The 26,447-nt window shown below is 34.3% G+C and overlaps 1 protein-coding gene across 3 annotated transcripts in view; it reads right to left on the bottom strand.

Moving 5' to 3' along the window:
• Positions 1-26,447, bottom strand: part of SOX6 (SRY (sex determining region Y)-box 6) — a 424,758-nt gene that overhangs the window by 147,188 nt on the left and 251,123 nt on the right. For all 3 annotated transcript variants that reach the window (XM_004683015.1, XM_004683014.1, XM_004683016.2), the window contains 2 exons: positions 25,725-25,897; positions 22,862-22,930 (listed from right to left, as the gene is read on the bottom strand). In XM_004683015.1, coding sequence (XP_004683072.1) covers positions 22,862-22,930; positions 25,725-25,897 — 242 coding nt within the window. The remainder of the gene's footprint in view (positions 1-22,861; positions 22,931-25,724; positions 25,898-26,447) is intronic.

Genomic DNA, 26,447 nt, shown 5'->3' with positions numbered 1-26,447 from the left:
ACTTCAATACTAGCTAGACACAGTTTCATTCAGTACTGTTGGTAAAGATTCAGTGACTCAAATGTTTGATTGCTTTGCTGTTTAATATGTGTTCTTTTTTTTTTTAAGATTTATTTATTTGTGCATACAGAACTGGGGTACAGGCCAGAGGCTCAGGGGTGGTGAGAGGCTTCACCAGAGACAGAGTGGGGAGCAGAACAGGCAGATGGACGAAGTACACTGCTGAGGGGAGCAGCAAGCAGGTCAGGAGAGATCTGCCACACCATGTGGTCACCTCTGGGGCAGGTGGGAATAGAACTCATACGGAAGTGACTTTAGCTTCCCAGTGCTGTGCTTTAACCCGCTGCGCCACCAGGGAGGGCCAAGATGTGTGTTCTTTTTACCACACCCAGGTGCATACTGATCAACAAGCTCAAGAAAAAAAGAGATGGCTTACTTACAACACTTGACAATTTCCACAGTACACATGTGTGTAGTTGATTTCAACCTACTAGTGTGAAGTTATGGGACATGATATTAGATGTGTGTGCACACACCTGCTATTGTGTTCCAATGGAGTCAGCACAGTGCATCTCTAGTACGGATACCTACTCTTATTTTCTACTTGTTCTGAGATATCGAAAGAACTGTGTTACTTGTCATTTTGACAATCTATAATTCTGAACTTACATATTTTGAATGCATTCGACAAAAATCAGAATTATTTCCATAGTATGTTTGAGTAGTGAGTACCTAACATCTGGAAGCACATACTAAAAAAATTAATGTTAGACTTTTGTTGTTCTCACCTGGCTTTTCTCTTAGCAAATGTTTAATGTCGCTACTCAAATATACTAACCTCCTGGAGGGGGGTTTAACTGGGGGATATTCATTATCAGACTCTGGTTGTTGATGGTCTTTGCCCTCATACCCCTCCAAATTTAATGCAAAGATTCTGTGTGATTACATGCAACAGAATCTTAAAAGTCTTTTATGCATAGCTGTTACTACTGATCCTTACCTGGAAAAATCATAACTTTATACTTATAATGACAGGAACCTTGTTTAATGAAAAAATGGAATTTCCAAAAAAATTTACATAGCCATTCTGCTTATAATTTCAACTGACTGTATCTTATATTCCTGTAAACAGTGAGTATTAAGTTCAGAGGTTGAAGAAGATATATATCCCAGAAAGTTTTGGTTTCACTAGAGACATTTAAAGACCTATATTCTGTTAACAAATCTAACTTTGACAATAGCTAGATGTTTCCAGGACAAAATATGTGATCTTATAAAATATCATCTTTATCAGCCTCAGTTTCATTAAGTGTGAAATTGCTTTGATCAGTGTTCTTCAAACTTCATAATTGTGAACAATTAGTAAGACAGCATGAAGATTTTAAATAGAATAGGGAAGAAGAGAAAAATAGATCAAAAGGAGGAAAAGGAGAAAAAGGAGATGAAAACAATATAGAAGAAAAGGAAGAGAAGATATAAAAAATAAAAGGAAAAGAATGTCTAGAGAGCAAAGATAGTGAGAATAGTGAAGAAAAGTGTAGAAAGATAGTGCGCAAAAGGGAAAAAAGTGGACAGAGAAGACAATGAAAAAGGAAGGAGAGAAGACAAAGAAATAATAGAAAAAGATATCCCATACAAAGAGCCTATATAACAATACAAGTATTCTTTAATGAAATGTCTATTTCTATCATATGTACATATGTGTATATCAGGAAATCATGTGAAATATATTTTTTACTGTGTTAGTTTGAAAAAAGTCACAAACCAATGATGTAAGTTATCCTAAGGTTCCTTCTAGGCAAAACAATCTTAGATCCTATAGTTCTCAAATTATACCTTTTGTTAAGTGAAAGTTTGAATTAGTGATAGGAAAAATAATGTTTAAAAGCGTGCAGCTTACTGGTAGATCTGACTCCTTCAGAAGGTTAGATATCACCTGCTAAAGAAAGGTCTAAACCAAGCCCTTTCAGCCAATATTTCAGGAAAAATAAAATCTAAAAAAAAGGAAAATTTCTCTTTCCATATCACATACTTTCTATATCAAGACTTAGGATGAAAGAGTCTCTTCCTTTAAGTGAAAAGCAAATCTTGACAATTAATCTTGAATAAAGCCCTTCGAAATTATAGTTTGAACCACTCTCTGAGAGCCTTGACACCACATGGACTGGACTTCTAAATCTAACCCAAAGACAATGTTAATCCCAGTGAGATAACAACCTGCAGACTCTCTGCGGCTCCTGTGAACTGTATTCTATCATGCGGTGTCTGTCATGTGAACTGTATTCTATCATGCGGTGTCTGTCATGTGAACTGTATTCTATCATGTGGTGTCTGTCATGTCTGTGAAAAGTTTGGATATTGACAGGTATGCTTCTGAGTCAACCATAGAACCAGTTAATACTGTTGAAGACCCTCCATTTCTGAACTTGGTTGCAAGACAAAGGAGAGCTGAACTTCTAGAAATTTTAAAATAACACATTAACACTGATATGCTTTCAGGTAAAGCATGCTATGACATTCAATTTAAGGCAAGTTTGTAAAGCATTCTCTTGTTTGTCTGTAATTTTTATTTTCAGTGCTTACAGTTGGTAGGTTTGTAGCATTTAGCCATTCAGTTCATAATCAGTGCTTTTGTATTTGCTGATAAGATGTTCTATAATTACTTTCACATTTTAAAATAGATATTTTGTTACCTTGAGGGAAAACAGTATGTATCATATTTCCTATATTCCCTTCATACACTTAGCTCTCAGTCATGTTATACAGAGCAGATATTCAGTGAAGCCTGAGAAATTAATTGCTTCTTATTTTATTGCTAACTGTGGTTTTTCCTTTAGTTGATTACTAAAATAACAAACAGTAAAAGTTGTTTTTTTTTTTTTTTTTACATATATATACTTTTGGAAGAATAAGCTTCAATGTATTTTCTCAGGCAGTCCAGCAAGTGCTACTGTTGTACTTGGTGTGATGACTTTCAAGTCACAAATTTTACCATCAAACTTAAAGGATATAAATTTTCTGTTAACAAAGTTCAAATACTTAGGTCATGATCAGTTTGAAAACTTAATTATAGGACACTATTATATTAAAAAAAAAAAAAACACTTTACACAGCATGATTATGTTCAGATGCCTCTCAGTAAAACTGAGCTTCTTAAAGACATATATTTACCTGGGTATCTCTAACTCAGTACTAAGACACTTAGCAGACATGTGAAGAATAAAATTAAATCTACTACTATCAAAATTTTGGGTTTTAACATAATATAAACAGGGATCATAAAAGTTATACTAAAACTAAAACAAAAGATTAAACAGTGAATTCAAACTGTTAAAAAAAAAAAAACCACACACACACACTATTACTATTTTTACTACCTTTTTTTGAAGTTTACCCAAGGAACTATTACTATTAACTTTCAAAAATTTTAATGAAACTCCATAATCTCCATAATGTTGGGCCCTCCCTGGTGGCGCAGTGGGTTAAAGCACAGCACTAAGAAGCTTAAGCCACTTCTGCATGAGTTCGATCCCCGCTTACCCAGGAGGTGACCCACATGGCGCAGCAGACCTCTCCTGGCCCTGCCCGCTGCTCCCCTCAGCAGTGTACTTCGTCGATCTACCTGTTCTGCTCCCCACTCTGTCTCTGGTGAATCCTCTCACTCTGTGCATTTCCAGCCTGTACCCCAGTTCTGTATGCACAAATAAATCTTTTTTTTTTAAAGAAACTCCATAATGTTGAATGCAGAATTACAAAGTACTTAACACATAAGATATGAGGGTAATACTTATAGAAGACTAACTAAAATTGTTAGCATATAATTAGTATTCAATATTACTATTCTATAAATACAAATGATTTGCCAAAGATAGACATGAGGATCAATGAAATGTTGTAGTATGTATACATTCTTATTCTTTTTTGATCTTTCTAAGCATTTTAATTAATATCAGAGTCAACCCAAACAGGTCATTGAAATGATTTTTTTAAAATCAGTCACTATTTTTTTATTTATAAAAAGTAACTAGTCTAATATTACTTATTTTTGCATCAACAATGAATGAACTTACAAAGGATGATTAAATAACAATTTGATTGCTTTTTTTATCCATTTCCAAAAAATTAAGATTTCAACTATCCAACAAAATTCATAGATTATTTACCATGTATAAGACCCCAAGTATAAGCTAGACACTTGGGGATAAACACTAACATGAACTCTGTCTTCAAAGAGACTGTATGATACAGGAGGATAAGACAGGCACAAATAGCTAAATAAAGTATATGTATTAAGTTCTATACAAAAGAAACAAGGAACTGTGTAACCTGGAATAGAAAAGAATGACTTCGACTGGCCAGAGAACAGGAGTGCAAGTGACTGGTAAAGGTTTTGTAGAATTAGCTCTTAATGAAGTTCTAAGTTTTTAAAAACAAAAATGAATGTGAGGAGGAAAATGGATATTTCAAGTAGACAATTAATTGGAGATGGGAAAATACAAATCATATTCAGGAGATAACACATAGAAAACTTGGACCAACTATGCAGCAGAAAGTAAAATTTGAAATAAGAGGAACCATACTATGGAAGGGCATGCCATCCACGTTAAGAACTTTGAACTTTAAAAGCTGTTTATACACTCCCCAATGTACATTTGTAGTATTGCCAACTCAACATCTCCATCTGGAACTCTCATAAGTATTTCAGCTTAGCTTTTCAACATCAAACTGATATTCTCCTCTTAGACTAACCCTCCACATCCATTACAACCTTTTCCCAGTGAATGGCAAACTCAGTGAACAGCAACTCTATTCTTCTATTTGCTATGACAAAATACTTGAAGTCACCCTTGACCTTCCTATTTTCTTTTTATTCCAAGTCCAGATTGGCTGTGTTTTTATAATATATTTAGAATCTAGCACTTCTTAACATCCACTGCCCTGGTCTTAGTTACCAATCTTCTCATGGTTCCATATTTCTATTCCTGCCCACTTTATTCTGTTTGCAACGCAATAGCCAGAATGATCCTGTTAAAACAAACAAATCATGCTGTTCTTTTCAAAATTCTCTCATCCTACTGAAAGTCCAATGCCCTTATAATGATGCAAATACCCTCTTTGCTCTCATGTTCTACTACTCTTCCTTTAGTTCATACTGCAAAATGACCCCCATATATTACAAATAATATTCAGCTCTTACTCTCCCTTAATCAGAGATGGCATCTTCCTACCTTCTGCCTGGAAGGATCTTATTGAAGATAACACATATTGTGCTACTTCAAGTCCTTTAGGTCTTTGCCTAAATGCTACCTTTTTCATGAGTGCTTACCCAAATCCTTAATTTAAATTACAGTACCTCTTTCCCATTTTCTTCCATTTTTTCTTTGATAGTAATTCTTATCACATGCTATAATTTTACTTTTCTCTTTTATGCCTATTCTCCCCACTGGAATACATACTGAACAGGAGGTTGATTTTTGTATATTGCCATGTTCTCAAAAACTAGGGTAGTGTCAGAAACAAAACATGTGTTCAATGAAAATGTGTTATACAAATCATGCTCATAGGTAACAAGACACAGCTACAGACTTCTGAGCAGGAAAGAAGCAGAATGAGGAGTGTATGGTAAGTAGAATATTTTGGAATGAAGGAGTAGAGTAATGGAGAGGGATAGACTAAAGGGAAGGAGATAATTTAAGACTTCATTTCATCAGTTTGGGACATATCGTGTTAGTAATAGTGGGAATGAAAACCAGAAGAGAGATGAGATATCTGGAAGTAAATTGCACCATAACTGACAATGTATAAAGGAAAAACGGTTTCATATATGGCTTGAACTGACTGTGTCATTTATAAGAACAGAAAAAAGAGAATTAGATTTATAAAGGAAAGATGATGACTGTTAATTTGGGGTAATATCCTAGACCAAAAAAAACTGAGGAAAGCAATGCAAGCTAATTAATTCATGTCAGAAACAGGTCCTAGAATCTTCTTTCACTCTCACTTCTGAAGAACTTACTGTTTTTCATATTCAGATGCACTGCAAATCTGGAACAAATATGGCTAAGTCATTAGTTAAGTGGTTTAGCATGTGTTATTTTTACTAAGACATGGCTTCTTCTGGAAACCACAGCACTTCTGGGTAGCAAGCAAGGATACTAAGAAAAAGCAACTGGAAGGAAATGCCTTTTACTTTTCTCTTCTTCAAGTCACATAGTCACCATTTTACATTCTAAGTAATGATAACACCCTATTCTCTTCAGAGCTAGACCACCATAGCCATATACAGGAGTCACATAAATTCAGAGTTTTCTATACACTAGCAGAAATAACCATGGAGGTAAAAATTATGGCTTTTCTATAGCAACTGCTAATGGCATGCAAGACATATGATAAAGAAGACTGATAATCAGATGAAAAAAAAAAGAGCATATGCCAACTATTGTTATAAATTAAATCAAGTTTTCTCACCTTTCACCTGTGTCATATAGTAGTGGAATGTTGTATCCATGGAATGGTAACTTTGCATGCTTGATTCTGTGATGGTCAAGAGACCACAGTTGTGTATTTCCTGATTTTTCCATATCAAAAATTAAAAGTGCAGACCTATAATAATTATTTGGGGAGTAATCATATCTATTGTGAGTGCTCTGTAATCACATCATTTATTTCAAAGTTCCATTTGTACATTACTCTGAAAACAGAGTGTAGAGTCAGAAAAAAACTTTCATTTCAAAAAAGGTATTTGAGGGTCTAGAGATAAAGTGATTTACCAAAGATCAATCAGTAAATTATTGGTGAGCATCATGAAAATCTAGGTCATCTTATTCAAAATAAATCAAGAGGTAAGTTTGGCCAACAGTTCTCAATATTTACCTTAGAATCTTCAGTAAAATTGTAAGTATACCTTTCAGTTCTAAAATTCCTATTTAATGACAAATAATTGATGTCTTATTTTAAAAACATACAAAACAGATAAATAAGGTGAATACTGCTCATACTTAAGTACTCCACATTTTATAATATAATAGCTGCCACATAAATTCATTTAAATGTTTGCTTATAGATTATTGTCTACTATAAATGATACCAATCTTGAAGAAAAAGTACAGAAATGTAAAGATCAGTAATCAAAAAATTAAGATAAAGGACTAATAAGAAATATACATAAAACAAAAAAAAGAAATTATCTGTTTTACAAAATATTTTTAAGTAACCATGAGTAATCTTTTTAAAATGAAGGTGTACTGTAATCTCCTATACATGCCTCTTTAGCAATATGGATTTCCCCCAGATACCAGAGCCTAGAAATTGAAACAAACTAATATTATAGTTTCAAGCAACCACAGAAAATGTTGAAATAAAGACCCCTCTACATTTTAAATAATTACTTTCTAAAGAAAAGGTTCACAGTGTTGCCAAGGATGCTGCTTAATAAATAGTTTAAATTCCTTCCACTTGAGAGAGAAAAGATCCAAAGTATATTAGCCTCTCCCTTCCCCCTCTAGTGAATTAATATTCCATGATATATATCACCACTGCTGATGGGGGCACCTCTTTTCAATGAATGGAGATCAGCAAATGGCTATTTCATCAAGATTATAAAAATATAACCTTGTAATTTTAATGTGTGTTTATGTTGAAGAAAGTGGCAGATCATGTTAATAAACCTAGCTTAGGGAAAAAATAAAATACTTGCTAAGCTATAGTGAGTAATTAGCCTTTTAGCATCTCCTTTCTTCAAGAATGCTTCCTCCTGAGCTAGTTTCTTTTAAATAGCTCCAGTCCTGGCTGCCTTTGTTGGGCTTGGAAATTGTTCACATATGAGAGAAATTAAGCTCTCATTTAACAGAGACACATGCCTGTCAAGACCAGAGGAACAAAGACTAGTCCCTGGGGCCTGTTCAGCTCCCAGAGGCTGCCACTCATTCTGTTAGCAATGCTTACCCTTTACAGAATGTGTATAAAACCCAATAAATCATTTCATCTGCTGTGCTTAATACACAAGAGCTCTGACAATTTTTCAAAGTGTTGTCTCTCTTTTCTACAACTTCACAGCTAGTTATTTTTTTTTGTTTTAGAAAGCACCTCCAATTGTTTTTTTTTTTTTCAGAATGCAATTAAGTCAGTTTTTGTCAAAAAGGTAATGAAAATGTACCCAAACACTACGCAGAAATGAAGAGGCAGTGCCTTCTCAGATTTCTTTCTAGATATCTTTCCTACATCTTATAGTTAATAGTCAGAAAACCTATTTTGTGAATAACCAGTATATCGCTCGGTTGCTTTTAAATCTAGATTCAGGAGCTAGCTCTGGTAAAGATGAAATAGTTAAGGGCCAAAATAGGATAGACTTGCTGTTCTATTTAAATTCAATACCTTTTGCTTCTTTGGAGCACACAGCCAGCATGGTCTTTCAGGATGGAGATTAAAACTACTATTTAATATCAGTTTGTTTAATAGGAGAGAAAAATGAACTTCTTTTATAAGCCCAATCAAAATACCCTTTCATACATTTTCATTTCCAAAGAAAACCTAATGCTCTTTGAGGCTTCTTAAGGGGAAAATTACCTTTCCTATAGCAATCTTCTCTGCATTGTCTCCCACCTCATACCCTCAACTCCTCCTCCTCCTTGCCTGCCCTCCAGGGCTCTAAAAGACTAATGGCCAGACTTGTCTTTCAGTTTAGACCTATTCTTATCCAAAGTAGAGATAGGGAAGGGCTGTGGGGAAAAGGATATCAGTCCATACTTACTTAAATAATTACTTGATTCAAAATAAATGCAAGCTTAATCTGGACTATATAACATGTAAAAAAAAAAAATTACCGAATATTTAGTAATGTTAATCTTTCCTCAGAAACACTACATGTTCCAGAGCAGATAGCTTCAATCCCTAAATGCCGTGAACCCCTAAATAATAAGAAGGTGGTAACTCAAGGAACTCCCTGCTCAACAGAAGGAGAAAAAACAGATCTGGATTTGATAAGTAAAACCAGATCTACACAATGGCTACACAGTAAAGCCCTGCAATTAATGGAGACCATAAACAGTTCAAGAAGCCAGCATGGCAGTAGTTCCTACAGAATAGGTTTCACTCATATCTAGTTAGATGTACAACTAGGACAAATGCTTTGTGCAAAAGCCTATAGCTATACATGTGCCTCAACGTAAATTTAACTATACAAGTGCCTCAATATAAAAGAAAAAATGAAATAGAAGTGCATCCGACCTTTAAATGTTAATATAGATGTAGCATTGCCAAATGATTTATCATTTTTCAAATAATAAATTATTTTCATTTTTAACCCACAAATCACACCCATAGTTTCTGGCAGATGCAGATGTCAGAAAATGGCGGTACAACAAAACTAATTAAATAACCCTTGAAAAAATAAAACAAAATTTATTTATAAAAAATGACATTAAGGTGAACTGCCTAATAAGAACATGGATTTGCTTAAATAAAACATTATACGGTTCTGTTTTAGATTCATCCCTAAAGCCCTGAAAGATATTAGAATTTTAGTGAGTAATTACCCTATTTACTTCAAACAAAATGGGAGGAAATCGGAAAACCATATTAAACTCTACCACACATCAGAAATGAAATTCTCTCATTTTTTATCTTGCAACTCAATAAATAAATTGTAGTTGAAAATTTTATTGGAACTAGAAGATGAAACTTAACAAGCTAGAAATGAGGAAATGGTCAACAGAATATCTGCATCAACATTATGCTTCAATCAGCAAACCCACTTCTAGGAAGCAGAACCAAGAAGTCTCCCTTTCACAGTTTAATTGTTTTCAGACAGTCTGCACCACACTGAGCATCACTCCTACAGTCAGACAAAGTTCTAACTACTTAACACATCTCTCTTTAGATGAAAATGCAACACTTAGGGTGAAAACAAGAGAGACTAGGAAAAGGTGTTATATGCTATATATGCCACTGACATAATACTTGAGTAGGATATGTTGTAATTTCCTGCAATTAATACTTAGCAAAGCTAGAAGGATTTTTTTTTCAAAATATTATAATGTTTCCCTTGCAACACTAAAATTAGTTTGTGTCACCCTTTCCATTATATAGCCCTAACACCAAGAGTTTGTCATTGGCTGCAGAAATGTGTTTGGTGTGGCCTGAAAGCAGGCATTTATAAGCCCTCATCCTAACTGTGTTTTTCTAAAAATGCCCCATAGCCATCATTTCATGTGGCAGACATTATAAGCCATCACAATATCCCACAAAGGAAACATACATGAGTTTTTCATAATCATAATTCAAAAACTTTCGATGGTTTAAGATGCAAACATTCCCCTAAGTGGACATAGCTGTGGCCAAATTTGACATTTGTCTACCAGTTTTGTAGGCAAGACAACCTATTCCTCTCCATGTTTCCATGTTTTTTATTTTTTTTTTCAAACTTTTCTCCATTTTCTAAGGACCAGAGTTAATTTCTATCACTTACAATCACAGGAGTTCAAATGAGAAGGAATTTCAGCAATAATCTTGAACATGATATTTGTTCTAAATTATATGCATTTAGAATACAGAATAATTTTCCAGAGCTCATGTAGTTATGAGCAGAACAAAGACTTAGGCCCTTCCATCTTGAGGCCAAGTCTAGGTTTTTTCTGCTGCTCTACACCCATCTATATGGTCTCCAAGTTTGGACTCTGTACTTTCCATGGAAGGGAGAAGAACATTTTTTGCTGAGAGTAGATCACTAATTATCTCCATGTACTTTCTTTCCCGGGGCTTAAAACTATGCTCTCCCTGAGCCAAAAGGAACATATAAGTCTATGGAATCAATTCTGTGTCCTAGGCAAATTTGAGAAAAGCAATGTTAGGAGGAAGCATAGATATCAGAAAAACAGCCTGAAAGCACTGAAAAGATTCCCTCCCCCTCTCCCCCCCCAGTTATCTTGAAACCTGGTTGTTTTGATTAACTGGAAGCTTGATTTAAGCAACTAGAAATCACACATAACATTCAAATTGTAAGATTTGATGATCTACTGGTGATTACAATCTATTTCATAGTATTCAAAAGATAAAAGGATAGATAGGTGCTTGCTTCTTTTGGTTGTCTGAGTTTTTAAATAAACATAAGAATGATAATAATATGTTAATTATAAAAATAATGCATTTCCTTCCAATCTTTTTTAATGCCTATTTTTTTTATGTAGCTGAGGTTATACTATTTCTACATAATTGTGTTCTGGGTTTTATTCTCACCTAATGTTATGTTATTAGCATTATCCTAAATCATCAAACATTTTTTTATAAGTATCATTTTTAAGACTATAACAGTCTGGCAAATGAATATACCATAATAACTTTAGTGACTTTTATAAACATTCTTTTGAGTTACAAGAAACACAGTCTAATTATAATTCTACTCTACAGATACTTGCTTTAAATACTCTTAACCACCTGAGGTACATGCATAGCAAATCACAAATCAGGTTGTCTCTAGTCAGCACTTTTTTCCTTAAGAAGGAAAAATACAGTATTGCTATGGAGGCCAAGGTCCTGAACATAGATCTCAGGTTCCCTCTTTTGCTGGACTGCTAATGATCTGAATTTGCCTCCCACAAGGGATCCAAGGAATCCCAAGGTTATACATCCATTCTAAAATAGAGTCCCTGAAAGAGCCCTGTAGAAATCTACAGTAGAATGAAATTAAACACTCTTTTAAATAGAAATATAGCTGTTGTATGGATGCCAAGTCCAACTTCACTTTTCTTTGCCCTTGCATTATAGATATTCCAGTCACAAGCTGGACTCCTTCAATGGTAGAGTGCTTGTTTGCTCTATCATTGTGGTTCTGACCTGGTCAATCTGATCTATCAAGACTAACCTCTGACTAGCACCTAATAATGATGTCTATCTTCCTTCTTCCAAATCTCCTGGTTTTTCTATAGACAAAGAATACCAGGTTATGTAATGGTGTATCCACTCCATCTAGCCTTCAACAATAAATGTAGAAACCTGAGTCTGCCCAAGTATTACAAAGGATTAATCAGAATAGGATAGACAGAAAGTCTTGGGAAATAGTTCTTCCATTTGCAAACTTCCATTCCTCATTACTAAGTGACAGCTGTCACTCCATATGTACTTCATCTGCTATCAAGTGCATTCTTTTACCACTTGCTGTTCCTGCTTCAAAACCCCTGGCTCCAACTACTGAACGGCTTATCTAGGAACTAGTGTGACATTTATGGTTCTAAGAAAATGCAAGTCAGGAGGAAGGAGGGACCAACAAGAAAAAAAGGTCCTTTAGGACAAACAAATACCTGAACACAGCTGGAGATCTTCTCCTTGAAGTTTCAGATCTGTGCCTGCTTCCTCAGGCACCATTCAATCATGAGAATCCTAAAGTGCTCCGAATTTAGATATTTAGGTAATTCTCTGTACATAAACAAGTGACTTCTGACACATTCAGTTTTAAAAATACCAAAGCAGGACTTACCTCTTTTATCTAATGATAATATACAAGGAATGTTGTTTGCTTTTTTTTTTTTTTAATCTACAGAACTCATTCAGACATCATCACATCTTCTGAAAGGGGACAGATGTTATTAGACAATCTATTGAAACTAAGATTTTTTTTGAATGCTTTTCTTATGTATAATGCAACTAAAGAATGTGTAAGGAAGAAAGAAAACTTGTGTCCCTGGGTAATGAACCATGCTCTTACTGTACAAAATAAACTTGGCTTTGTAGAGGTGTTTAAAAGAGTTGCTTCCATCTTATCAACATGTTTAAGTAGCAGCCAAGTCAGTCTAGTAAGAGTTCTTTCCATCTGCACTAATCCCTCTCCCGTAGAAAATTCATCTGTAGACTGAAGAGAAAAATCTCCCACCAAAGTGTATATTTAACAAAAGTCTTGGCTATGACCTAACTGAGAATAGCATTTACCCTTTATTCTGATCTGTGAATTTCTTAACTTTCATTCTTTCATGTTACAATTTTAACAGTTTGTTAATGGATTGGGTGGGGGATAAATGAATTTGGTGTCTCACAGTGAGATATGACACCTTTTTCATCATTTATTTTCTTCTATTCTGAACAAGTAAAAATACTGGACTCTAACATTAATAACTTGGAGTGGGAGTTACCTTATGTGAATTAAAAATGGTTATGTCAGTACATCTCCTCAGAATTTGAAGGATATTTCCCTGTGCTGTATCAAGTGTCACACAGTATATCAATTTTTATTTCCCATCTCTCAAGTCTGGTATGCATACTGTTTAACTTCTTAAATTCTAAGTGTAGACATAATTCACAAAAGCTGGGCAAATGCTTGACTTACAGGAGATGGCATACATAAGATTTATAGGAACAACTTTATTTTAAACAAGAAGGACTTTTGCATTTTGTGCTGCTGCATCACATAACTTCCTGTTTTTAAAAAAATAAACTAAAAATTGGAAAGATTCATTTACTATCACTCTAACTTCACAAGGACTATTGATCTAATAGAAAAGCCCATTTTAGTGTGAAAACTAAGAATTTGACCCTATTTTCAAAAATAAAATGCCATATCCCTTTTTAGACACTCTCTAAGCAGATCTAATTTTCAACTGACCATTTCTAAGTGCCTGCCTGATAAAACTTACTCTCCTTACACTGACAATTGACATAGCTCTAATTTGGCAGCCAGAGGAAATTATTGCTTTTTCTTTTCCTCTAGATTATCATGGTGATAATTGATTATAGCACATCCACAGTGACTATTCTATAGTCACATCAATAATTTTTGGGTTCTAAATATGCATGTGTATATAGATATAAACAGGCTTATACACACAACAAAATATAAACATATATGTTTCTCTATAGGGACTCTGAAATGAGTCATATACTTAGGGTGAAAGAACAAGAGCAATGCCAATAGAGTGATAGTAATGGACATAATGCACTACATTTTTACTAGGAGTTTTGCATGCTTACCCCTAAAATCTCAAAAAAAACAAGAAATTATCATTATTCATTTTTTAAGAATAAGGAAATACAGTCTCAGAGACATTAAGTAACATGTCTCACAAGTAGTAATTAGCAAAACAAAGTAAAGAGCTGATAAGTTGTAGAACAAGAATTCAAGTTCTGGTTCATTTGGTTCTAATACCCCATGCTGGTTCTACAAAATGTCTAAATTATGTATACTCTGAAGCATCATTTCTTATTCTTTATACCTTTTAATAACATCTGTAATTTGTCATAAAAGTGGATTCAGATATATTCCAGATATGTCAAGATACATATTTCACAGAAATTTAAAAAAAAAAAAAAACATTTAAAAAAGCAACAAGTTGATATCCCAGGTCAAAATTCATTTGTTCAAGTAAGTAAGAATCAAATGGCATCCGAGAACTTCCTTTCTGAAACTTTTCAAGTTATTATATAAAAAAGACTATGCTTAATGTTTATTTTAAACACCCTCTCCCAAAGACACAAATCTGATAACAACACATTTTTGTCTTGCCAGTATACACATATATAAATAAAAAATTAAGTTATTAGGAAAACTAAATGTATTAAAAATGTTTAAACCATGATCCATTATATTCTAGCTCGTAAGTAAAACAGCTATGACAAAAACCAAAAGTATACTTCAGCTACTTAAGATGTTATACACTAATGATAGAGAGAGACAGAGAAAGAAAAGTAGATTGAGTTCACATATAACCATTTAATCTACAACACATTGTATAGAACAGTATTCCTCAATCTGGAAGATTCCTCAAGAATCTTCAAGTGAGCTTTTAACAGTTCCCTTCACACCAGACCAATTAAATCAGAATCTCTGGGGTGAGACCCAGTTATTAGTATTTTCTTAGGCTTTTAAGTGATTATGAAATACAATCAAGATTGAGAACCATTGGCATCAAATGCTTTCACTCACTGATCACTTCTTGTTAACAGGAGGGAGACAGTAGATATAAAAAAGAGTATTACTATTAAAGATAATTGATCCTCAATATAGAGACATAACACTTCAAAATCCCTGAAAATAATATAATTAAGTTTACATGTAAGTATCAAAGGAGTCATGGAGTCATGAATACACTTCATACTTGCTACCAAAAAAAAAAATTAGTTATGCTCTTTTTAATCTCTCTCCACGTGGGCATATGCCCACAACCACAGAATGATACATACTAATGCTGGAGTAGAAATTGATTCTAGTGCTATTTTTTTCCCCATTTAAACAAAAAGAGAATGTAGTCATATTTTAAACGCTAGCTATTATTATCCACATTTTACATATATGAAGACTAAAGTGTACTAAAAAAGGACAAATTAAGGCAAAACCTCCAGTGTTGGAAAATAATAGTAGAGTAAGAGGGACTACACAGAGTTCCATTCTGGCTCTGACAATATTTAAAATTTTAAACTTGGCAGGTTTATGATCTGTGACTTGATTTCCTGGTGTAAAGTAAGAATTTGGATAAGACTAAGAGTTGAAAAGAGATTTCAAAGAAAAATGTGGAGGCAACTTGCATATATTTGGAAGACTTTTTATTTTACCAAGTAAACCTACCAGAAAATAGTGAAATAAAACAGATACCATCTATCATCACCTTTACTTCATAGAAAGAAAAGGCACTATTACTCCAAAGAAACTAGAACAAAATATAACATCAGAGTTATTTTTAAGTATAGTTTAATGATAAAGCATTACGGTATTGTTGAATAAGGAATAGCTACACACTGTTCCCCAACCAGTGAATGAGAACTGTGAGGAACTCCAGGTGATATTTCCAGGTTTAATATTCTGTGTACATGGAGGTAGGGTGGGCCATTTGAAACCACTGAGCTTTGTGATCTTTTCAGTGTTTTTTAAAAGTTGATCAGGAAAGAACTACCTTCATAATTTTTGCCATACCCAAGAATCCTAATATGTCCTGCTTAAGGTTCTCATTTAAATTCTTTTTTTCTTTTTTGTAAAGGTGATTTCCTAATTCTTCCTCAAATAAAAAACTAAAATCATTCATAAACAAGGATAACCATAAAAGTAACATTTTTTGTTTCATTTATTACAAGTTTAGCTAAAGACTACTGCCACCAAAGGAAAGAGATGCCTTTTCTCCAGGGGAACTGATTCGATGTTGTGTAATGTGATATGCTACACCCTCTGGATCTCTGTCCTGCCCTGTATCTCTCCCTCTGAAGAAGTAAGATACTCTCTCACTCTTATTAATGCCAGAAAGAAGCCGAGACCTTGGCTTTCCAAAGTTTTTAGTATCACCAGTTAGTTAGAGATGGGGAGTGGAGTCTGAGAGATAAGATAAAATAGATGAAGGTAGAAAAGGGAGGGTAAGCTAGAGGCATACTGAGAAAACTGCAGGCTAGTGCCTGAAAAACATTACAATTCACCATCAGCTTATGGCCTATTAAATATGGTCTTTGCTATATGATCACATGTAAAACACAAGTACCAAACTGATGAGAAATTCATACAGTAGCTCATAAGATCTGGTCAGGTATCACCTCTTCTAGATCCACTCCACTTAAATAGTATAGTGTGATTAATACAATTTCTAATACACTATACAAGGGAATAGTTTTAGCTATTAAAATCCTGGTTGTTTAGCTTTACCTATTCTTTATATTCTTTATAATTCAGAAACTTCATATTAAAATGATTGAAGCAGGCTATAAAGCATCTATCATTACTTAAAATGTTAATTAGTTTACATAAAAAGAAATAATTAGATTTGCATTTTTATCTTGGTTTCAAACTTCCAAAGAAGATCACAACAACATGCCTTTGGGCAATTAAAAACTGCATACAGCAGAGAAACTGAGAGGAGAGTCATCTGCTTTTCCCAACCAATTCATGATTGAAGATAGAATTACAAGATATTTTAAGGGTTTGCTGAAGCTAGGAGCTAATCCTAGAGTTCTATGCTTTGTTTATAATCCTTATTTCACTGCAAGAATATCAGATAGATGCACAGTGCCAACAGAAGTATCAAATTACTTTCAATGGGCTCATTTGGTCCTGTACAGAGGCTGTTGGAAGAAGATCTGCTTCTTGATCAATAACACACACACACAAAGAACTATTCACTGGAGTCAAAACAGGAGCACTGTAATTGCTTTTTGTTTATCAATGCTAAATACCATTAACAAAGAGATATGTACAACATAAGACAGAGGAACTTAGTGAAAGTGGAAGACTTCTTCCTTTCCTCAGTCTTTTTGTTGACTGCTCTCGCCATCTCCAAAAGACAATAAATGCAAGGTCCAACTCTTAAAATTAGAGGTCAAATAGATACTTAATGATGAGGCGTATCTTCAGATATATGTATCTATTATTATTATCCTAGCAAAAAATTAATTAACCAGGTCATGCAGGCCATGGAGGCTAATGTATAAAGTAATTATTTCTGATCTTTAGACAACTACTTCACTTAAAAAGGTAGTCCTTTTTCTGCTCAGCAGATACCTCAAATGCCTGTAGTTAATCATATTGAAGGAAACAAAAAACTAGAATTATCTTTTTAAAAAGTGAGATTCTTCTTAACATTTAAAAACAATGATCTCCTTGTTTATAGTGGTAACACTGTCTTCTACACACATTTAATGGCATTGAGGAATATATCACACAAATAATGTAAAGGAATATCTTGCAATCGGAAGAGAAAACAATATGAAAAGTGTTCATTTACTCTTAAGAACAGAGTGAAACTTCAGTGAAGAGACAAACACTGGCTCTGGGGAAAGTAAATAAATAGCATGTGTTATAGCATTTGAAAGAGAAAATTTTCAAATAAGAAAGCATATCTGCAATTCAGTACCAATGGCACTTAGTTTAGGCCTTTCACAGATTAAGTTTGTACATTTAATATAGATATTAAACAATGAACATTGTATATTAATCATAAAGTTTAACAATCATGAGGGTGATAAAAAAAAAGCTAATAATTTCAAGTTTCTTAATTACACACAAGAAAGTATATCTAAATGAATTAAGTAAATCATTAATTCTGGGCCCCAGTCCCAGAAGCTAAATGCCAAAAAAATCACCATCAGCTGTTTTTATTTTTGGGTGGTTTTTCCCATACTAAAAAAACTTGGATTGTCTTTTATTTTTAGGAAATTGTTATCTGTCCAGTGATGTGAGGTGAGGACATTACCATATAGCACCCAATATAAGCTGATTGAATAATTCTAAAATTGGAGTCTTAAGAGGCATGAATAACTGGATAGAACCACTCAATGCCTGGAAAAGTACAATTGCCATATTTTAATGAGCTGAAGTAACTTGCTAAGATTAATTCTAGCAACGAAATACCAAGGTTATAAGCATTCCTTTTGATTTGCTATCAAAACAAAAGGAGGCATGTTATATGAAGAATATCTATGAAGAATGTCTTTTCTAGACTGGAAAACTATAACCTGATCAAATATTAAGTGAGTAAATATATGAGTAGTTCGAGAAATCAGGATTTATAACAAATTTTCTGTGTTGCTTAAAGTAGATATATAGGGGCCTGATAGTGCAAGAGGTTGAAATGCAATGCTATGAAGCTCTCCACAGCAGCTGATACACGGCCAAGGAGCTGACCCAAATACGGCGCAGCAGGCCTCTCCTGTCTTACCCCCTGCTCCCCTCAGCAGTGTATTTCAGTGAACCCTCTGCTTTGCTTCCCACTTTGTCCCCAGTGAATCCTCTCACCCCCTGCACCTCTGACCTGCACCCCAGTTCTTGTATGCATAAATAAATCTTTTTAAAAATACAGTGGAATAGTTGATCAGAATACTACAAGCAAGCTTTGACATGTCTGATGTATCAAAAGTGAATTTTGTTTACCCATTAACATAATTAATAAATAAATAAAATGCTTCAAAAGATTAACTATGACACTATCGAGTGGGGGTAGGATGAAGCAGATATTTTCCTTTGTAATAATTATAGTAAAAGATTCAATATTTCCAACTGCACAGATCCATACCCTGTGATGTATTTATTTTGTTTCAACCAAAATGGTAAAACTTGTATTATTTCAGTCCTGGAACTACCAAAAATGTCTAACTTTTTCTGAGCTCCATATCGGAGGAATTACTTAATATATAGCAAATTAGAAAAGTACCATTCTCCCCAAATCACAGAGGGATTTGATTTCACTGAACAAAGAGCTGCCTACAAGCTTTGTTAATATTAAAGTACTTTAATAATCATTTAAAGTTATTAACTATTTTTTTTAAAGATTTATTTATTTGTGCATACAGAACTGGGGTACAGGCCAGAGGCTCAGAGGCGGTGAGAGGCTTCACCAGAGACAGAGTGGGGAACAGAACAGGCAGATCGAGGAAGTACACTGCTGAGGGGAGCAGCGGGCAGGTCAGGAGAGGTCTGCCACACCATGTGGTCACCTCCAGGGCAGGCGGGAATCGAACTCATGCAGAAGCGGCTTTAGATTCTCAATGCTGTGCTTTAACCCACTGCACCACCAGGGAGGGCCTATTAACTATTTTTTTTTTTTAAAGATTTATTTATTTGTGCATACAGAACTGGGGTACAGGCCAGAGGCTCAGAGGCGGTGAGAGGCTTCACCAGAGACAGAGTGGGGAACAGAACAGGCAGATCGAGGAAGTACACTGCTGAGGGGAGCAGCGGGCAGGTCAGGAGAGGTCTGCCACACCATGTGGTCACCTCCAGGGCAGGCGGGAATCGAACTCATGCGGAAGTGGCTTCAGATTCTCAGTGCTGTGCTTTAACCCGCTGCGCCACCAGGGAGGGCCTAACTATTTTTTAACTGGCAAAAAGTGACTGGAAATATAAAAACAGTTCACAAAATCATTCCGTTTTACTTTTTCAATATAACACATATTAAAAAGTATCTCTAAAAGTTTAGCTAGGTTTTAGCAATGCAAGGTCATGTTTAAAAAAGTATTTAAAGAAGAATAATATATGAATAGATATTAACTGCATATAAAAATTAAGAAAGATTACAAATAAGCACAGAGATTCCACAATACTCTCTTAAGTTGCCTTTTCTTAACTCTAACAAAAATCCTACTTTGCAATTTGTGCAAGCCATTCAGGTTTTCATTAGCTTCCACAATAACAGGCCCAGAATTGTTTGAGTGTGGTTATTGCAAGAATGTATGCTCTTTCCTTTCTATTACAGCTTGAAATTACAAAACAAAGGTACTAGCTCAAAAGCATTCTGAACTAGAAGTAAAGAACAATCTTGACTATAACCCGATATTTGTGATCCTTTAGCCAGTTTCCATGGCTTCATTTTGCTGACTATGTTAGCTAATAGGTTCTAGGACTCAAAGTTTAAAAAAAGAAAAAGTTCAAGATTGAAAATGATGAAAAAATGTCAAATTTTCTCAAATTGTTTGTGTATTCACTTGCTTTCAGAAGAGACACTGATTCTATATGCATTGTCCTATTTGACACTTTGTTCTATTTTGTTTTCAAAAGGAAGAATGAATCTTTAATGACAAAAATCTATGTGAAGCAATCTGAAATTTTATATTTTGCTCAAAGCTATATTAAAATTAGCCCAACAATAATCACTGTCATAAGTTTTGTTATGTTTTTGGCTTGTCAAAAGCCATATTTGAAAATACAGTTAAGTCACTCCCCTACCAAAACTAGAAGTCTGAATATCAAATAAGTAACAAAGATAAATATGTATTGTGTAAGGAGTGTTTTTCAGCTTTGAAAAATTCTTTGAATGGTCTCATCCTGATAAGATAAATACTGACAAGATATGTAATAAAGCAGTAGTTCAGCAGTAGTTCAGAAAAGAACTGTAAATACAGGTTATTGCTTTCTTTTATTTTTTGAAATATAAGTTCTTATTACAAAGAATCTCATCTTTCTAAAGTGAATGAAAGTCTGACACTAAGTTTCACTGTGATCTTTAATCATTTATACTGCTGAGATCAAATGTTGATTAACTTCCATTTAAAAAAATCTAAAGAGTGAGAATTATCCATAATTTTTAAAGAAATTAAAATTCTATTAGAAAACTTACAAAACAATTTTCCTACTTTCTCAAAATTAATAAAATATTTTAAAAGCATGTTCTATAGTTTCCTGAAAAAGACATCAATTTCTTATAGTGAAATTATGACTATAAAATTATATTATCAATAGATACTAATAATATTTTATAATAATACTGTGAACTAATTTGGTTGCTGTTCATCCAAGATACACAGACAAACATCAACAGTCAGTACAAATAACATTAGGCTAAGAAGTGAAATATATTCAATATAAATACAGTAGTGAGTAATACAGTAATAAAAACATTAAAAAGTAACTGATATGAAAATGCCTTAAGAAACTTCTTCATTCTTGATTTACAAGTCAGAGAAACAGAAGGGATTAGATTATTTAACAACTAGAGTTTTTAGAGACCAATCTGAAGAAAAAAATGTAGTAAGTCACAAGCTAAAAATTGTGACTTTAGCAGTAGGAGACACACTGAAAATTCTAATAAGGGCAGAGCAAAGGAACATGTGGATAGTTACTTAATTAAGGATTTCAAATGACTCAAAAGAGATAAGAGAATGAGAAATTATTCCAAGATTTAACAGTAAAGAGTGCCTGTCAAAAATCCAGAGACATTCCAAGTCTTCTCATTTGAACTCTTTATACTGAAATATATAGACTTGAGTATATACTATAGAATCAGAACTAAAAGCCCAAAAGAAAACAAAACACTAACACTGGTTAAAACCTCCTAGTGAAGGTCGCTGGATAAAATATCAAGTTCAGGCACCAACTTGATATTTTAAATGCACTGACTACTACTGAAACACTAAGCATAATTAACAAAATGAAGCAAGGATCTAAGTTAAAATCATTGGTTTTCATCAATGAGGTAGAAGATAAGAGTATGTTACAACTTCACGTGAATGAGTTTTTAAAAATATAGGAAGATATATTATTAACCTCAATGAAAGCAACAATAAAATTCAGACTGTACTGCCCCTACTATGCTGAATCTCAGATGCCGGAAGTTAAAAAATATCCACAGCAACCAAGAGAATCCAGAGTCTATAGTAGGGAAACATAAACAACTCTGGGATCAGTATTCCTCTGGCTTCTGAGACTCTTCTATATTCCTATTCAAAAACAGGAACTATATAAAAACTGAAGACCACTTCTCCTACTCATCTCAAATTGTTGTGAGTTTAATAAACTGTCAAGTATCTAGATGGAATCAGAAAGCAGAATTCCTTTCTAGACCATTGTAATTATGATCTATGTATTATGTTGCCACAAAAGAAAGGGGTATTTCTAAACCGTGTTATAATTATTGAGGAAAAGTTTTCCTTTCTATACTATCCTCTCCTTGAAGACAGTTATTCATTAATCTTTACAGTCCCCTCAGCACTCAGCAGAAATGCAGTAAAAATTTGTTAAAGGACAAACTAATTGTATCAGTCTTTTACCAAGTCAAAAGATTCTTCACATAGCTAGCCCAATCAGCTAGCTCCACAAAGTAAATAAATAGAGACTTCTCCTCATGATACTGTTAGATGGTAAAATACAAAACAGAAAGTGGCTAGTGACAATAAAAATAGCCATATGTGTGCTACCTTGGAAACCATTAAGTTTCCACTAAGTTATGTCAGGCGTATGACAGAAGGAAATAAAATATACGGTTTATTCTGCTTACGTATCACATAAGAAAAGAAATCTGAGAGCACTATCTTGTCAATATTTCCTAAATCCACTTATACAATTGTATGTAACATCCTTGAATAACAAGGATTAGTGCTGTTTATAAGACAGGGGTGCATTTGCAGCATTTTAAATTCCATTTTCAAGGAGGAAAGTATTTACGTATAATCAGACGAGAGTAATAAATACACTGACCTGGATCTGTTGCTGCAGGAGATTAATTTTGTGCTGCTGTTGCAGAAGTTGCTGCTGTTGTCTTGCAATCTATCAGAAATAAAGTTTCATTAAGTTAAATGAAATGCTTACACCTTTGGTGATTATCTCAGGTATCTCTCTTGGTATTACAAGAATACTTTACTGCATGTCTGTGTATGAGTCCCCATAAAATGAGAGAGGCAGAATTGGAGAAAAGGAATGGTTTAAATAGGTGCCAACTCTCCAGTTACCCTAAAAACTTTATCTGAAAGTGAAAGCTTTATCTATTGATGCAACTGTTCATCTATATCTGTACTGGTCATCTTGGGTGAATGGAACTTTTAAAATTAAACCTTGGGGAATAAAAACAGAATAACTGGCTAGCATAATTTTTCAAGAAACTAATCTGGATATAAAAAGTAAAATCTGTAAGCAAAAACAGGAAAGAACTTTCTGTTGCATTTAGTATGGTTGCTCTACTTTGGTGAAACATTTTTTGATGTAAATATCTTCAGAACTGACAACACAAATATTGTCAAAGAAATGCCAAAAAAAAAAAAAAAAAACCCACACAGCAAAATGTAAAATATCTAACTTTTTTCATTGTTGTCATATATCATGTACAAAGCATTTTTTAAACAAAATTTAATAGTTATTCATTTATCCTTTGGGGAACATATTGATTTACAGGATCTACATCCAAGTTTTATATTTCTTTGCTTCATTTAGCAATCAAATTTGACATCTTCACATACCATCTAGTCTACAATAAGGAATATGAACCACTTCATGCAAGGACTACTGGGGATTGAATCTGCCCCTCAGGAGAGCAAACACCTTCTTTAGAATAGTGTTTACTACAAAGCAAGAGTTAAGCTTTGGGCTACTTACTTATTGCCTGGAAAAATGAACTGTTAAAGCTTGAAGCCCAGGAGAAGAACACATTTTCTAGAAACTTAGGAAGCCAGAGAGAAAAGTGTTCAGTGGGAAGGAGTTAGTTTAATGGAACCCTGTGGTCAAGAGTTATGGGTTTTTCTCCCTATTTCCTCTATTTTTCAAAAGCCAGTACTTCAGAATAGGCAATGGAAGTGGAAATGAGTATGCATCTGACTCCAGATGTATAATTCCAGAATCTTTGTGATGCCTATGCTTGGAGTAGAGGGGAGCACTCACATCACATTTCATTCAGCAGAAGATGACAAAATAGCAGTGTGTTCCCAAATATTACTTTATGGCTTCTGGTGATGACTAGCTCCTACCGGAAGTCATGACAAAGCTGCCCCAAACATAGGCTACTGCTTGAGAAATGAGATCACCCCTGCCCAATGCTTTATAAGCAAAATGGAAGGAGTATTTAATCAGGTTGGAAAGACCCACTCTGCTTGTCACCATTCAAATCAGAAATGGACAGCTCACTCTGCAGCTCTAGGTATAGATGCTGGGTCCTCTGAATATTTATTTCCTCCTAGCAAACCAGTGAAATACCACTAGGCAGCTAATATTGATGGTCCCCCAAATGATAAAGTGCCACATAGAAATGCCTCCAAAACACCACAGTGCAATTACTATCATCCACTCTAGACGCATGGGTTTGACACTGTGAAGTATGGTACATAAGCACCATGTGGCTCAAATTCTGAATTTTATTTGCCAATCGGTTGAGCTACATGCTCGCTTCATTGAGCATGACAACCTAGTTTTAAGTGTCATTTAATTTTCATTTTGAAATATAATTACAAAGTGTTCACTGTAAGATATCACTCGTCTGCAAATGTGTCAAGATTAATTTGTGCTAGCTTATTCACAAGTGTCAATAGTTAATTACTGTGTCATCTCTGGATGGCTAAATGACATTCTAACTTCTGATTTTTTACAGTGTTCCTTTATGTTATTTTCCATTAGGGGCTGAGTCCATATTCCTACATGTGGGCAAATATTCAAGCATATAAAATACCAGACGTCACAACTCATTAAAATCAACAGAGCATATATTGCTCTATATACCCCTATAAAATACATTTAACTGAAAAGATAATTCCAGTAATAATGTCAGATTCCTAAAAACTGCACATTAATTTGGCTCTGTCTGATCTAAAGCATCAGGGACGACTCTATAGGAACATTGTTGCTAGATTAATGTGCTCTTATGAGACAGGAAAAACATTTGGGAAAGTGATTAATCTTTTCAAAGTTATATATTTAAACTTTCCTGTTTTTTTTTCTTTCTTGTCACTTCTAAATCAGTGAAGTAAAATTCTTATAGGCATCCTGTGCTCATTTGTTTTCAATAATTATCCTAAGCTATTAATTAATCTATAATTTCTCACTCAAACTAGCACAACTCTTACAAGTCGAAGGCGGGTTGTTCTTAATAATTTCCCTAAAAAACAGATATTACCTGGGGCAATTCTGGGGAAATTGATATATACAATTACCCTAGTTTTAAAGTGAAGGTTAGGTCAGTATGTTGAAAGGTCTTCAAAGTTTTCTAGACCAAGACCTCTTCTTCTGGACGAGAAGCAGGAGGCTCAGAGAAAAAAGACTTACTCATGGTTAAGGTATGTTGGAAATACATGTGATGTCTATGTGAATAAGAATCCCTGAGTGACTAATCAAATCCAAATGTCCTGAAACAATGTAATCACTTCAGTTATGCTCAGCTGCTATGATGCCTTTCTCTGTCTTCCACATAAGCCCTCGGCATTCTTGAAGACCCTGGATTTTCAGAAGGCTTCCTCCTTCTTTTCTTCTTCTTCTTTGATTTTTAGGAGTGCTTATGACAAATAAACCAATCAGTGTGATTACTCTCTGAGCTTGGCACATTCCACATTTCCAGTTAGTCAGCTCCTTTTGCAGAGCTCACCTGTTCTTGCTGTTGGCGAGCAAGGTCCATTTGCTGCCGTTGTTTCTCAATTTGTGAGGCTGCCAGTTTTTTCTGTTCATCGTGCGCTGCCAAAAGCTGCTCCCGTAAACTGATCAGCTGGGTAATCATGGTGGAGAGCTGTCGTTCTTTTTCTGCCAGACTCTCAGGTGTACCTAAAATGAAAGCAAGAAGATATCTCACAAGTTTGTGAAAAGTCTAAATGAATTGGGGAAAGGTTGGGGTGGGTGAAGATTTAGAAAGTGACCACCCTAAGATACTTAAAGATGTAGGATAATAATTGAAGGTCATTGTGAGTCTGGGAACACCACAGTAATTATAGCAGTGGGATACATGTTAGGCTTAGTCATTGCCCCTGCCAAGAAAAAAATATTGTTATCAATGAAATTCTCACTCACTCTTTCCTTTTACTCTTTGAAAAATCAACAATAAAAACCAGAGCAACCTATTTCATTCTGTCTTTCACCACATTCCTTTTCTGCCCCAAGCCACATCTACCTGGTCAAGCTAGGAAATATTTAATAGCAAAGATTAGAACCTGTGTACTGTGTTAATATTCTATAGCCATTTCTACACTTAGTGACTAACACAGAATATAAGAGTAGGTGCTTAATAAATGTTATTTAAGGAATTTTCTGATCACTGCCCTAATACAATTTTTCTTGTTCAAAAATCTGTGTCTAAAGTTCAGAAGTGAGGGGTCAC

This window comes from Condylura cristata, unplaced genomic scaffold, assembly GCF_000260355.1.
Source record: "Condylura cristata isolate star-nosed mole 26May11 unplaced genomic scaffold, ConCri1.0 scaffold00015, whole genome shotgun sequence".
Lineage (NCBI taxonomy): Eukaryota > Metazoa > Chordata > Mammalia > Eulipotyphla > Talpidae > Condylura > Condylura cristata.
Note: the sequence above shows the minus strand (reverse complement) of the source record. Positions and strands in the feature narration are given on the sequence as shown.